The 14,077-nt window shown below is 39.3% G+C and overlaps 1 protein-coding gene and 1 long non-coding RNA gene across 2 annotated transcripts in view; one reads left to right on the top strand and one right to left on the bottom strand.

Annotated features, from left to right (window-relative positions):
- Positions 1-6,905: 6,905 nt before the first annotated feature.
- Positions 6,906-8,207, bottom strand: LOC140699766 (uncharacterized). Its single transcript, XR_012078001.1, has 3 exons — positions 7,915-8,207; positions 7,706-7,805; positions 6,906-6,967 (listed from the first exon to the last, which is right to left on the bottom strand). It is a non-coding gene; the product is annotated as an uncharacterized lncRNA (long non-coding RNA).
- A 4,881-nt stretch (positions 8,208-13,088) lies between these two features.
- Positions 13,089-14,077, top strand: part of MARCHF1 (membrane associated ring-CH-type finger 1) — a 383,069-nt gene continuing 382,080 nt past the window's right edge. Inside the window, exon 1 of the mRNA XM_072975092.1 lies at positions 13,089-13,106. Within this exon, the coding sequence (XP_072831193.1) occupies positions 13,100-13,106 (7 nt within the window). The 5' untranslated portion in view covers positions 13,089-13,099. The remainder of the gene's footprint in view (positions 13,107-14,077) is intronic.

Genomic DNA, 14,077 nt, shown 5'->3' with positions numbered 1-14,077 from the left:
GATGCAGAAATTTTCAAATATTCACTGTTTGCTGCATATGCTGTTTTCATTCATATTTCACAAACTTGTTTGAAAGGTAAATGCTGTCTACATTTAAAAAATTCTGTAAATAGATATTTGAATACAGATCTGTAATATATTTATAGAATTTGGTAGAATCCTCTTAATGGTATAGAGATAACATCTCAATGAAATGTCTCAGTGACATTTAAGGGACATTTTAATAAATAATGCAAATCCATCCCATGGAAAATAGATCATGGAAAATGTAATCATTTTTAATTACTGGGAGGGATGATTAAAATGCTACTGTGACTTGAAAAAGCATGGTCACAATTAGACAGAGTTAGCCAGATTATCTGAAAATAAACTAACGTTGTCCACTTGTGCATGGCATAATCTGAAGCCTTTTGGGGAACACAAAAATTCTGTAAGCATGACCTTTTCTACTAATCTATTTGGGGAGATTAGGTAAATATTCATGTCAATTAAATTTCCCTAGAAATTGGGAGATGAGCTGGAGCGTCTTGGATTGAAGGAATCAGGAAACTTTTCTGGAGGAAACTGTTTTAAATTGAGGCGTTGGACAGGTACAAGTGACATGATGGACTGAGACGTGGCGTTGATCAGAGAGAACAGTATGAAGAGAGGGCCGGGGTGTCGTGGCCTCTATTTGGGGTAGATAGAGTGAGGTCAGATTAAAAGGTTCTTTAAGAGCGAAGTAGAAGAGTTTAGCCTTAATAACATAAGACATTTAAAAATCAATCAAACAAAACCTTAGAACATAAGGTCTCCTCACCCCACGTGCACACGAGAGAAAATATTCAATGATGAGGATTTTTGTTTATTTTCTTGTTCAGAAGGATGCTTGATATTATTTATTGAGTTGTATTGAATGAATGAATGAATGACTTAAATTCATCTTCTATGTAGTATTTTTGTAAAGCATCAACTTTAACATTTTAGTGTCAATGATATAATATCAAGTTGATGCTATGTGGGATTAGGTTTTCCCTTTTTCCCTAAATGCACTAAACGTACAGGATGAGGGGCTGGGTTTCGTATTTCCCACCCCAGAGACCTAAGACCGAGAGAAGCTGTGAGCCACTGAGTTGTCCACCCAGCATTTGAAAGAGGACTTTAGGCTCTTCTTTAAAGCCCACCCATCCTGAAGCTCTTCAAGGCGGACAGAAACCTTTTCCTGAAAAAAGCCTGTTCCTTAAACTAAGAATCAGGGTATTCTAACAATTTTCTATGATACACTGGTGAATTCACCCCTGTTTTTCTTTATTTATCCTTTGAAATATCACAGTGACTGAATAACTGAATCAGGGGAAGTACAATGTTCAATTAAATTTGAATGCAAAATATTGAGTTACCAGTAATAAGCTAGTTTATAGGGCTCATGAAACTTGCAGCTGATATAAGGATCTGTAATTGTAGCATTGTGGGGGCTGAGTTCAATAATTCAGGATTTTGGATTTTTTTTTTGGTAACTTAACAACTAGACAAATTAATTTAGAAGCATTATTACTGATGATCTTTGATGCCATTTGAAAATTATCCTACTTACACCTTCCCACCATAATGAAGCTCAGACAGATGGGTGATCATAGATATTATATTTATCATAAAATGTCTCATTTCATATGACAGCAGAAATTTTTTGCTACCTCATTTTCTCCTCGTAGTACCTACTGTCCAATTAATGACCTAAAATAACTTGTAAGTTTTCATGAAAAAGAATCCCAGAAATAAAAAAAAAAAGATATGTCTGGTCTACAACCAGGAGTTCAAAGAAAATTAAGAGAAAAGCAGAGATTTCTGTAAAGATGGAGATAACAGATGACACATTATTATCTTGAGACCTTTGGACATAAAGGCTAATATAGGAGTTATAGGGGCATGTCATATACCCAAGACTCAGCCTTTGGGAGTGTCGTTCATGTGTGTACAATATCATTTTGTATTTTATTTGGGCTTCTGGAATTGTGCCATAAATAAGTTGGTTTACAGAGGTGGAAGGGTGAGCCAGTGCCCTGTGCTTGGAGTCCCGTGGATGTGATAGTTAATTGACACAGGTGACGTCATGATTCTTATCTTGCAACTGTGTCTAATCACTTTAGATTAATACCAATCCTTGCAAGATTCCATCACCTGAATTGTCATGGATGGCTGTGGACACTGGGTGGAATGGAAGCGCTCACCAGATCTCTGGTCAAAGGACTGGTGTTCTAATTACGTCACTGTCTCTAGGTAATGTGTCTTTGAGCAAGCTGGGAATTGCCTCAGTTGACCAGTATTACGAGTTGAACTTTCTGGAGCTGGTGTTAAAGGGAGTTTAGAGTTCAAGATGTTTCTTAGATCTCAACACGTGGGAAAGAAAGTGAGAGGAAGCAAGTTGAGTTGAGGAAGAATTTGAACTGTGGTGCGGACCCAACACAGCTTTGGCCTCCTGGGCTGAGAGCTCAGGGGAGGATGTTGCAGGTCAGGGTGCCCCAGGACCAACTGGAATCACAGGGCCTTTTCCCCCTGCCTGGCTTACTCAGTCCCTGGTGTGAACTGCCTCTGAATGGGCATGCCATCCCCAAGGTGACTTTCTGCTGCTGAAGCAGACCCTGAAGGAGGTGACAGTTGGAGATTCTACAGACCGCACTCACCCAGCCAGGTGCACCCATCCCTGAAAGGCAGTGTACATCCGTGTCCACCGCCCTGCGCTAGCAAATGCAGATTGTGGTGAAAGATTGCAGTGAAGGCATTTTAGATGAATAGTGGTGGATGAATCTTAAGATGAATATATATGTAACATCCTGTAAAGCACAGCTCACCTTTAGTCAAGTGCTCTGCTATCTCCTGGCACTGAAGCCTAGCTCGGGCAGTGAGATATGTCTCCCCTCAAACTTGAATTTGAGGAAGTGTGACCAGAGTAGGCAGGAAATGCATGAGGCTGGTTCATCAAGGAGGCAGCCGCCTGAGGAGATGCCTGCAAGCCTCAGTGCTTTCCTGGCTCTCAAGATCTAAGTCTTAACATGCTGCTTTGATTTTGTGAGCTATGTAATAATATTCCAATAAATTCCTTATTTAGTTTCTCTTAGTTGGCAAGAATTGGTTTGGGTTGCTTATAAAGTGGCCCTCTACAGAGGGTACACAGACTGATCCAGATAATAATTATAATAATATAATTATTATATCAATAATTGTATGTAATATTATTAATAATTAATAGTATTAATAACATCAGAATTATTATTAACATATTTAAAAGTAATATGTATAATATTACTGGTATGTAATTATGAATATAATATAATAATTATAATTGTATTAATTAAAATTATATTATTATTAATAATATGTTATATAATAATTAGTCATATAATTATTAATAATTATATATTATATAATATAATTTTATAATTATTATAATTATTATTATTATGAATTATGAGCTGCCTTCTGAGACAAGAATGCTGAAGGAACCAGTATATCCATTTTGTTCTTTTTTGCGGGGGAAGGAAAATCTCCACCACGTAAACACAGTTCCACATTGGGAAGGTGGCAACAGTGGATGGTGTAGAATCCAAAAGAATGAATGAATGAAAACAAGGAGGAAGCTAATTTGAGAGGAAATGCTTCCAATCTGTTATAAGGGAGAGTTTTCTATCAAACAAAACTTTCCAGAATAGATCTAGGGAGGTGAAGAATGCTCCCCTTGTGTAACCACCGGGAGGGGAAAATAGGAGAAGGTGTCTGGCTTGCGAGGCTGTTGGTGGGGATGGATTTCCCTTCAATTTCCCCAAAGCCGTGTATCCACCGTCACCATCCACTTCCGCGTCCGGGTGCGAATGTTTATGTCTCTCTGCCCAGGTAATGACGCGCCTGTTCCCCCAGCTCAGGCTCTTGGGAGCGCTGCTTGTCAGCATGTGCAGCACAAGGTCAGGGAGCTGCCCAAGAGGCTTACAGGACAATCGTCTTACAGCGTTGATGTGAGTCTTAACAGGAGTTACAACTAGAGAAACACTGGCTTAGCCAGGGGGGCAGGTTTCCAGAACTTCTGCGTATGAAGGGGGTTGTTAAAACCCCTGGCTAATTTTTTTGCTTTATTGCTTCATACGACTGCACTTTGAGAATGATTCCAAATTGGCCACAGTGACCCTGACCACCTTGCCAGAGCGATGATGACAGAGCGTTGCAGGTTCACCAACATGTCACAAAGTCAGGCCGTGACTTATGAAAGACAGAGTAGAAGGCGACAGAAAATAAATATTTTAACATGCTGTTTTATTGTTCACGATGCCAAATACGGTAGTTTTCTGGAAAGAGTATTTCTAGTGTAACCACCACTTTACAGCGAATTTCATGTATTGTGTATATGACTCTGACCGAAAAGTAAACACAGAAGAAAGTTCTTTGGCTTAAGAAATATAATATGGAAAGAGGCAGACAGGTTTGACTTTATTTAATTTCTCTGAGGTATTTCTGAGTATAAGTTAACACCTTTTAAAATTGAATCGTAAATGTAAATAGTAATTTAGAAACTTTCACGGCGTTTGCTATATGCCAAGCACTGTTTTTTACGTGCTTTGCATTTACTAAATCCTTTCGTCGCCACAACAGTTCTGTGACATAAATTATCTCCTGTCCACAAATGAGAAAACCGAGGCACTTCAGTAAATAACAACTCAGGGAGCAACCAGAAAACGGAGGGATGTCTGAAAAATCAGTGGTAGGGGGAAATCTGCCCAATGGGCAGAACTTGGAGGAGTGTATTTTGTTGTCGGCTTAGTCTGGATTGGGAAATCCCCCAAAAGTGTGACACACGGGGACTAAGCGGTGGGACCATGACTGGAGAGCAGGGAGGGCCCCCTATCATTCAAGCCTGTGTCCTTCACTGCGCAAGGAACTCCTTCTGATCAGATGGCTGTGCTTCCTGACTGCTGGGTCGGTTCCTGCCGGGACCGTGGCTGGTGCTCCTTCACTCCCTGGGTCTCGTGGACTAGCCTTGTCCTCCCTGTAATTGATTCATCTCCATTCAGCACCCAGCTCAACCATACCTCCTCCACAAAGCCTGTCTTGACAACCATCTTGAAGACTGTGTTTGCTCTGCTTCTCAATCTCACACTCAGTGCCCAGTCTGACCACCACCTCAGCTCAGCGCCAACCCGCTGAGCTGCAGAAATCAATACAGCTTCCCATGGGAGCCAGCCAGCCACCTCGCTGTGGAATGATCCCACTGAACACCTTCCAACGGGAGGAGGCAGTGATCTGCTCTCACAGGAATGGAATTGTATTTTAGATAAACATTTGCCTTCCCTGATCAAAATGCTTTTTTTAAAAAAAAAACTGAATCGCTTAATGAATGTATTCATATAAATGCATTTTTTGCATTTTTTTGAGAGAGGCAGGTAATTACATTTATTAAATTAATTTATTTTCAGTGGAGGTGCTGGGAATTGAACCCAGGACCTTGTGCATGCTATGCCCTCCTCCACCAAAGTGCCTTTACTAGGACCAATATCTATGGTCTTATTTACCTTCATTTTATTCCTAGAACATTGCCTAGGATGAAAATACTCACTTTACACAAAAAGAAGTGTGCCAGGGGGCTCGTGCCGTGAAATCATCTGGTCTTATTCACGCACTCCTTCAGTGCAAAGCAGGTGGCCTGATTGAATAGTGGAATGGCCTATTGGAAACTGAATTACAGTGCAGTTTAGAGATTATACCCTTGAAATAGCGAGAGTTTATTGTATAGGACGGAGAATAGATTTTAAATTGGTGGCCAGTATATGGTGTCATTTTTTCCTACAGCTATAACCTAGGGGCCTGGGAGTCAACAGGTGGAGGATGGAGTGGTATCACTCACTATTTCACTTGCTAACCCATTTGCAGAATTTTTGCACTTCTTTCCAATAACTTAGACATGGCTCGTTTGAATTTCCTAAGGGAAAATGCATTCACCAGGGGGCGCAGCAATGGTTCCATTGAATCATTGGCCATTTGGGGCTTCTCCTGCCATGAACAGACAGGCAGTTTCTTGCTCTGGCTGACGTGATCAATCCTGATGACAAAGAAGAAATTGGGTCACTGTCGCTAATGGGAGCTGGAGGAATACGTCAGCAAGCCCGAAATATGACCTCCGATGCCTCCAAGGCACAAGTTAGTGGGAAATTATAGCATTTGTACACAAGACCACTGAGGACTCCGATTTTTTAGGCATGAAAATTTAGGTTGACCTACATGTTGCCAATGACAAAGAGTCTACAGACTTGATAGTAGAATAAAGAAGTTATGTGAAATAGAATATGAAAATGACTATTACGTATGTATATAGATGACTGGGACATTGTGCTGTACACCAGAAACTGACACGTTGTAACTGACCGTACTTCAGTGTAAAAAAAGAAATAAGTTATAAAAACCAGTTACAGCTTCATGACCAGTTCAAAATGAGAACTCCACTTAGCAACTATTAATGCAAATAATATGTATATTTTATGACCTATTTGGCTATATGAGTAAGCATCCATGTGTACATATGTTTGTATAGATGTATCCACTTATTCCTTTTTCTTCCCCCTCATTTTATTTATTATGTGATATAAAAGTTCATGCTTGTGGTTTACTTCAAAACTCCACCTTTAGGTTACAGAAAATTCTGGTGGCACTGAAATAGTGAGTGAAATAGAGCAGGAAGGGAAATCTCTAGAGAGGTATAAACTACTGTCTCCAGAGACGGAAGTGGATGGTTTGGATTTTTGAGAGAAACTGAGGGTTCTTTCATTTGTATAAAATATATTTGCAACTTGTTATACAGAAGCATTGCATTAGTACTGTTTTGACTGGGGATGGACTGTGCTCCGAACCCTCTCTTATGCGCTCTGCTTGGAGACACCTGGTATGAGATTCTGACAGCTTCATTCTCCTTTGTCAGCTGATCCCGTTTGAGCTTGCCCAGTCGAGGGCCCTGGCGGGAGGGGGAAAGGCAGGAAGAAGAAACTTGTCAGTATCCTCTTAGCCAACGGTGTTTCACTAAGCAGCAGCTGGCTTGCATCTCAAGCTTCTTTGGTCGTTTCCAGGACCCACTTAACATCCCCACTCAGCGACCCCAGGAGCAGGTGGGTAGCACCTGCTCCCCGGAGGTCACAGCCTGTCACTCAGGGTTCATCCTCTGAGCTGCAGTGCCATCACTGGCCTCCTCAGAGATTTAAAAGTGAGTTCCTAGTGCCCCTCTCTGAGCTCCTGAGGTTCTTAGATCAGCCAGATGTATTCATGAGGGTGCTCCTGAGAAACAGAACCAACAGGATGTGTATATATACACAGAGAGGTTTATTTTAAGGAATTGCTTCATGTAATTATGGAGACTTGGCAAATCCACAATCTGATGGGGTGAACTGACCATCTGCAGACTCAGGGAAGAGTTGCAGTTTGAGTCCAAAGGAAGTCCACTGGAAGAATTCTTTCTCCTCACGGAGGTCAATCTTGGTTCTATTAAGACCTTCAACTGATTGGATGAGGCTCACCCATCCTGTGGAGGGCAATTGGCTTTACTCAAAATCCATCAATTTACATGTTAATCTCATCCAAAAAACACTGTCTTAGCTTGGGTGCTATCACAAACAAAACAAAACAAACAGAAAAACAAACAAACAAAAAAATAGACTTTGTGTCTTAAACACCAAATGCCAGACATTTATTTTCTTACGGTTCTGGAAGGCTGGAAGTGTAAGATCAAGGTTCTGCTGATTCAGTTTCTGGTGGGAGCTCTCTTCCTGGCTTTCAGATGGCCACCTTCTCTCTGTGTCCTCATATGGCAGAGGGAATGACAGATTTTCTTCTGCTCCTTTTCTTATAAAGCCACCAATTCTATTGGATTAGGGCCCCAACCTTATGACCTCATTTAGCCTTAATTACCTCTTAAAGACTCTGCAGGTAGAGGGTTGGGGGGTTAGAGTTTCAACAGATGAATTTGGGGGAAACACAATTCAGTTCATAACATTCCCTGGTCCCCTGAAATCTGTGTCCTTATTGCATGTGAACTGCATTCATTCCATCCCAACAGTTCCCAAAGTCTGAACTCATTCTGGTATCAACTCTAAAGTTTAAAGTTCAGAGTCTCATTTAAATATCATCTAAATCAGGTATGGGTGAGACTCAAGGTAGGCAAGCTATGTGCTTCCCAAATTTGATGATGGGACAAGCATAGGATAGACAAACATTTCCCAAAGACATCCAGAATAATGTTTGGCCAGATATCTATGCACCATGGCCCAGTCAAGTTGACATATGAAATCAATTGTGACATAGGACATCATCCTCAAAGGTCTTATTCCCAACTCTGCTGGGACCCTCCCTTGAGTTTCTGAGGTATTGGCAGTAGCCTGTGGTACCTTTTCTCAAAATGATTTGAATCTCAGGTCTGTGGTGCCCTTCCTTCAAACTTCTAAGGTTTAAAAATTTCAGAATCTTTTCTTGTATTTCCCTAGTCTGGGAAATAATAGTTGGTTTTCCCTTTTTGTTTTTCCAGTTCTGTAACCTAGTGTAACAAATTCTCTGTGTTAAATTCTGTATATTAAAATACCTGATGCCATTTCTATTTTATCTGTGAAACTGTGACTGATAGACCATAATTGTCTAGTTTTGGCTGCTGTAACCAAGTAACATAGACTATGTGGTTTATAAACAACAGAAATTTATTTCTCAAGTTTCTAGAGGCTGGGAGTCTGAGATGAGGATACCAGCATGATTAGGTTCTGGTGAGATTCTCAACTATCTTCTCACTTTGTTCTCGCGTGGGAGAGTGAAGCAAGATTTCGTGTCTTTTTTTAAGGGCGCTAATCCCACTCGTGAGGGATCCATCTTCATGACCTAATAGCCTCCCAAAGCCTCGCCTTCTAATGCCATCACAATGGGGGTTAGGATTTCAATATATAGATCGTGGAAGAACACAAATATTCAGTCTGTTGTGATAATCCTGGCTTTCCTGGGACTGTCCTAATTTATGTCTGTTTTCCCACTGTGTTTTTAACGCTCATTGTCTTTTTCTCTCCAAAGTATCCTAATTGAGCAAGGAGGTATACAATCATGCTAAAAGTACATAACAGTGCTCTAGACATCAGGACACCTGGGATCCAGCCCTGGCTTTGTAAAAATGCGTGTGGTATTGAGCATATCACTTAATCCACTATGAAGAGTCGGTGACAATTTCTACCATTTATTACAGCTCCAAATCTCTTGGGTCTTACAATCAATCTATGATGCTATCATACAATTTGTCCAAATGTATTCAAATTTGTTACCATTGAGATATGGATGTAAATCTGAGTAGCATTGGAATTGACATGGATTTTGAGCTGTGTTTTAGGGAAGAGAAAGATGAGCTGGGAGAGATTTTCTGATAAAGGATTGCTAAATCAAGTCGATTACATCAACAACCAAATTATTGCAGCAGGAAAGGATAGAGATATTTGATAAGTTTAATGTCCATACAGGTCTATTATCATTTATGGATTTTTTCTCTGTATAGGCACTAGTTTAAGTGTTTTGCATATACAAGTTGACCCTTGAAAAATATGGGTTTGAACTGAGTGAGTTCACTTATATGGGGATTTTTTCCAACAAATACTTGAGTACTACTGGAGTATTTCAGTAAATACTGTGAAGTACGATCCACAGTTGGTTGTATCCAAGGCTGTGGAACTGCAGATACAGAGGCCAACTAGGACACTCAAGCATCTGTGGATTTTGGTATCCTTGGTGGTTCTTGGAACCAATCCTTCCTCAGAAACCAAGGGAAGAATGTAATAATTTATTTAACATTTACAATAATCCTGTGCAGCAGGCATTGTTATTATTCCCATTATATAGATGAAAGATTCAGAGAGGTCAAGGACTTGTTTGAATAGACATAGCAAAGAAGTGGTTTGCACTCAGTAATCTAGTTTTATAACTGCTATATCATAATGTTAAGTATCAAGATCACACACAGCTGTATGTGACATGATGGAGGTGTTGGCTAACCCTATGGCAGTAATCATTTTGCAATAGATAAGTATATCAAATCAATATGTTGTACACCTTAAGTGTTCACAGTATTAAATGCCACTTATATCTTAATAAACTGGAAAAAAGAGAAGAAAGATAGCTGATATAGAAGAAATATAATTCCAATGCAAGTTTGATTAGGAAAAATCTACCTAAGCTCTCTTAAAATATATTCCGATTGTTCCTTTTCATAATCATAAGAAAACTTTCTGGTTGAAGATGAGCTCCTTCAAATCTATGGCTGTAGACGGCTTAAAATAACACATCACAATCCTAGGCCTTCACCTCAGATAATCCTACAATAATCAGATGTTCTGATTTAGTAGGCTGGAAGTGAGGCCCAGAAATCTGCATTTTAGCTATGTGGTTTTGTACCCTTAAAATTGAGAGCAACTATTTTCTAGCTTTTGGAATGAAGTACCTGACAGGCATGCTGTATTAGTGTGCTAGAGCTGCGTAACAAATAGCACAGGCTGGATGGCTTAACCAACAGGAGTTTATTTCTGGAGGCTGGAGATCCAAGATCAAGTTTTCTCCTGAGACCTTTCTCTGTGGTTTATAGACAGGCACTTTCCCACTGTACCCTCACACAGTTGTCCCTGTGGCCCTGTAATCTGTGTCCCAACCTCCTCTTCTTGTAAGGATACCAGTCATAGTGAATTAAAGCCCATTCTAAAGATAACTTTTTAAATGTATTACCTCTTTAAAGATCCTATCTCCAAAGACAGTCATATTCCAAACTACTGGGGGTCAGGACTTCAACATAGCTATTTTGGGGGGATGCATTTAAGCTTGTAACACCTCTGAACACACATCCCATCTTGTTTAGGATAATCCCAGCTTGCATCGGCTGTGCTCGGATGATTTTTATTAAAGCCCCTTTTTCATCTCAAGAGTATTCCAGTTTGGGTCATAAATTATATGATCTCCCTATTTAAAGGTTACAAAGTTACTTAAATATCACTGTCTTATTCTTCTATTTTGTTCCACTGGCATCTTGAGGACAATTCTTACAGTATACAAAATATTAGAAAAGTGATATTTCCAAAGTTATATTAAGGCCATTATGTTTTCTAAATTACATTACATTGAAAATTAAAAACCCAGTGAAAGAAAATTAATGTGCTTACAGTAGATTTTACCGCTCTCCACAGGTGCTATTTTTCTTCATTTTCTTACTTGACATATTACGTGTTTCTAGACAGTCTTTGTAATATTAATGTACAACTGAAATCAAGATTTTAAAGTTTTTTGTTCAAAGGCTGCTCCACACATAATTGAAATGTCATTTCTATGCACAGTTTTCGGTCCAAGAGAATATAGCAACTTACCTTTCCGAAGCTATGAGGATGCCATTTGGACTACCCCAAGTCAATTAAATTCTTTCTGCCCTAGTTTTTTCATCTGTAAAATGTGCATCAAAATACCAGCTACCCTAGAATTATGAACGTTGTCAAGTTCACACAACAGCTAAGATTTCGTCTGCCTCCACGCCTGACTCTTCCTCCCTTTCGTTTTCTCATCACCTCTCCCAGCACTTGTCATCTGCTTTGTCTCCTATTGTTGTTTTTGTCCTTGCTCTCGGGATGTTGACTTGGGGCAAAGGTACTGTGTTGGTGGGTTTTTATTCCTTGAACACAGCAGATGAGATGCTTACAGATAATGCTAGGTATTCGTGGAGGGAAAAAGGATGGATGGATGAACTTGACAAAGGCAGTGTGCTTCCATTTTCTCTACCGTAGAAAATTACATAAAAGAATCACAGAAGAGATCATTCAAGGGCTTGAACATCTAATGGAGACTTTTCTAACGTGAACTCTGCAGACACCATTCAGGCATCACACGCGTAATTCAGAAGTGGGCAATCATAGAAGGAGAACTCAGACAACAGATAAGAGACAGAAAACGTACAGCTTGTTCTTCCTCATATTTCCTTTGGCAGAGAAAACAATTTTAAATCTCATTATTGGGACGGAAGCCTTTGCTCATGAGTCTTCACCTGCCTGAGTGCACACACTCTGTGTTGGAAGAGAAATGAATCTGAAAAATCAGCTTGTTCTTATTCATCTTAGAATCCTTATAAAATGGAGACACAGTAACCCCAGAGTACTTTTCTGATTTTACCAAGAATCCATAAAAGTTCTCCTATCTTTCTTTCTCCAGGACAATTTCTATCTTAATTTGCTTTAACTTTGTATATTACTCTAAAATTACTCTGTATGCTAACGATGAATCTGTTTCACTTTAGAAGGGGAAAAGCTATGTCTCAAACATGCTAGGATCGTTCAACATGATCTGTCAGGATCGTTAATTCATACACACCAATCTCCCAGATACACACTTTGACAGTGGAAAGAAGGCACCTCTACGACTTAACACTTGCTTGGCTTCATGAGTGCAAAGCAACCTCCTTTCTCTCTCTCTTTTTTTTTTTTCCTTATGTGCAAGTTTTGTAGCCAAGATATAATATCCAAATTCACACACTAAACTTTAGTTTCAATGGATGTTAATACTTTTGTAAGTTCGTTACAAAGATTGCCCCAGCAGTTTGTTTTGAATTGAAATTTCTCTCATCTCAGCTGCGAAGCCTGAATTGCAATCTGGCAGGTCTGTCTTCCTTCTGTCTTCCTTCCTCCCTTCTTACGGGGGGCGGTGGGAGTGGACGTCGTCTGAGGAGGGAGCATGAACACACCCAGTAGCCCTGCCCCATTTTACATGTGAGAAGTGCGAAGTCTCATTATAAAATGAAAGGAAAGACCCACATTTAAGTTCATCTTAAATAAAAAAAAATTATGGGAGTATTTGAAAACTTCTCTTCCCCAATCCAAGATATTTATCTAAATTTGGGAGTGATGGGAGTGATTGGCAATATAGCATTTTGATAGCTTCGAATTAGCATTGGTTTTGCCACCACTGCATTTCCAGCCTGCCATTTTCAGTGACACTTGACAGTTCTCTGCACTACACATTCTTTTCTAGGGCTCTTTTCACTCTAATGCTGCTAGAATTTTCTGAATGATGATCAAGTTGGTCATCTCCTTTGGGAGACGTTCTCATGGACGGTAAGGAGTTTCTCCTCACATCAGCTCAAGTTCTAGTTTGTAAGTGACACTTTTTCCATCTTTTAATCTCTTTAAAATACAAATGTCTTAGTGTCAGAGAAATGCAAATGAAATCTTGAATGAGGGTCTAGACATCATTACTACACACACCATAATGTTTAACATTAAAAAAAATTAAATAGTCACAACTCTAAGTATGTGTGAGAATGTAGAGTAACTAGAATTCTCATGCAGAATGATGGGGAGGGGGTGTAAATTGATAAAACCATAGTAAGACAGAATTACAGAATTACCTCGTAGAGGCATATTCGGTGTCCCAGAAATTCCATTTCTGTATATGTGTCCGACAGAGAAGAGTCCACACGTCATATGCCACTAAACATAGGTGCACGTGTGCAATGATGCTCTTAGCAGCATTATTATAACCAAATATACATTATAGTCAATGGATCAATATGTTCTAGTCATATGAGGCAGAATATTTTTTTAAAATACCTATAAATACTTACTAAAACGTGGACAAATCTCACAAAATGTTAAGTGAAAGAAGCCAGACACTAAAACATACATAATATATGAAATTCGAAAACAGACAAAACCAACCTGTGGCTATTTAGAGTCAGAATGATGGTTACCTTTGTCAGGGATGTTAACTGGGTGTTCTACATCGTGACCTAAAAGGTAATTACAGAGTTATGCTAATTTAGTCAACGCAGCAAGGGCTCAACTAAGAATTTTCCACTTTATATGTATGATATACTACAATTAAAAAGTTTACAAAGTGTATTTTATACAACTTGTTTTTATTTGCATTCTGAACTTGAAAGCAACTTAAAAAAAACTCAAAGTACTTTGAAACTAAATACTTTGAGGGGTAAGAAATGCTTTGGGAATGGACTTATAAATTTTAATGATTAATGTTTTATATATTAGAAATTTTATTTTATCTCCATGGCTAGTATGCATTTATT

Source organism: Vicugna pacos, chromosome 2 (assembly GCF_048564905.1).
Source record: "Vicugna pacos chromosome 2, VicPac4, whole genome shotgun sequence".
NCBI lineage: Eukaryota > Metazoa > Chordata > Mammalia > Artiodactyla > Camelidae > Vicugna > Vicugna pacos.
The sequence above is the reverse complement of the archived record's forward strand: the minus strand, read 5'-3'. Positions and strand labels throughout refer to the sequence as shown.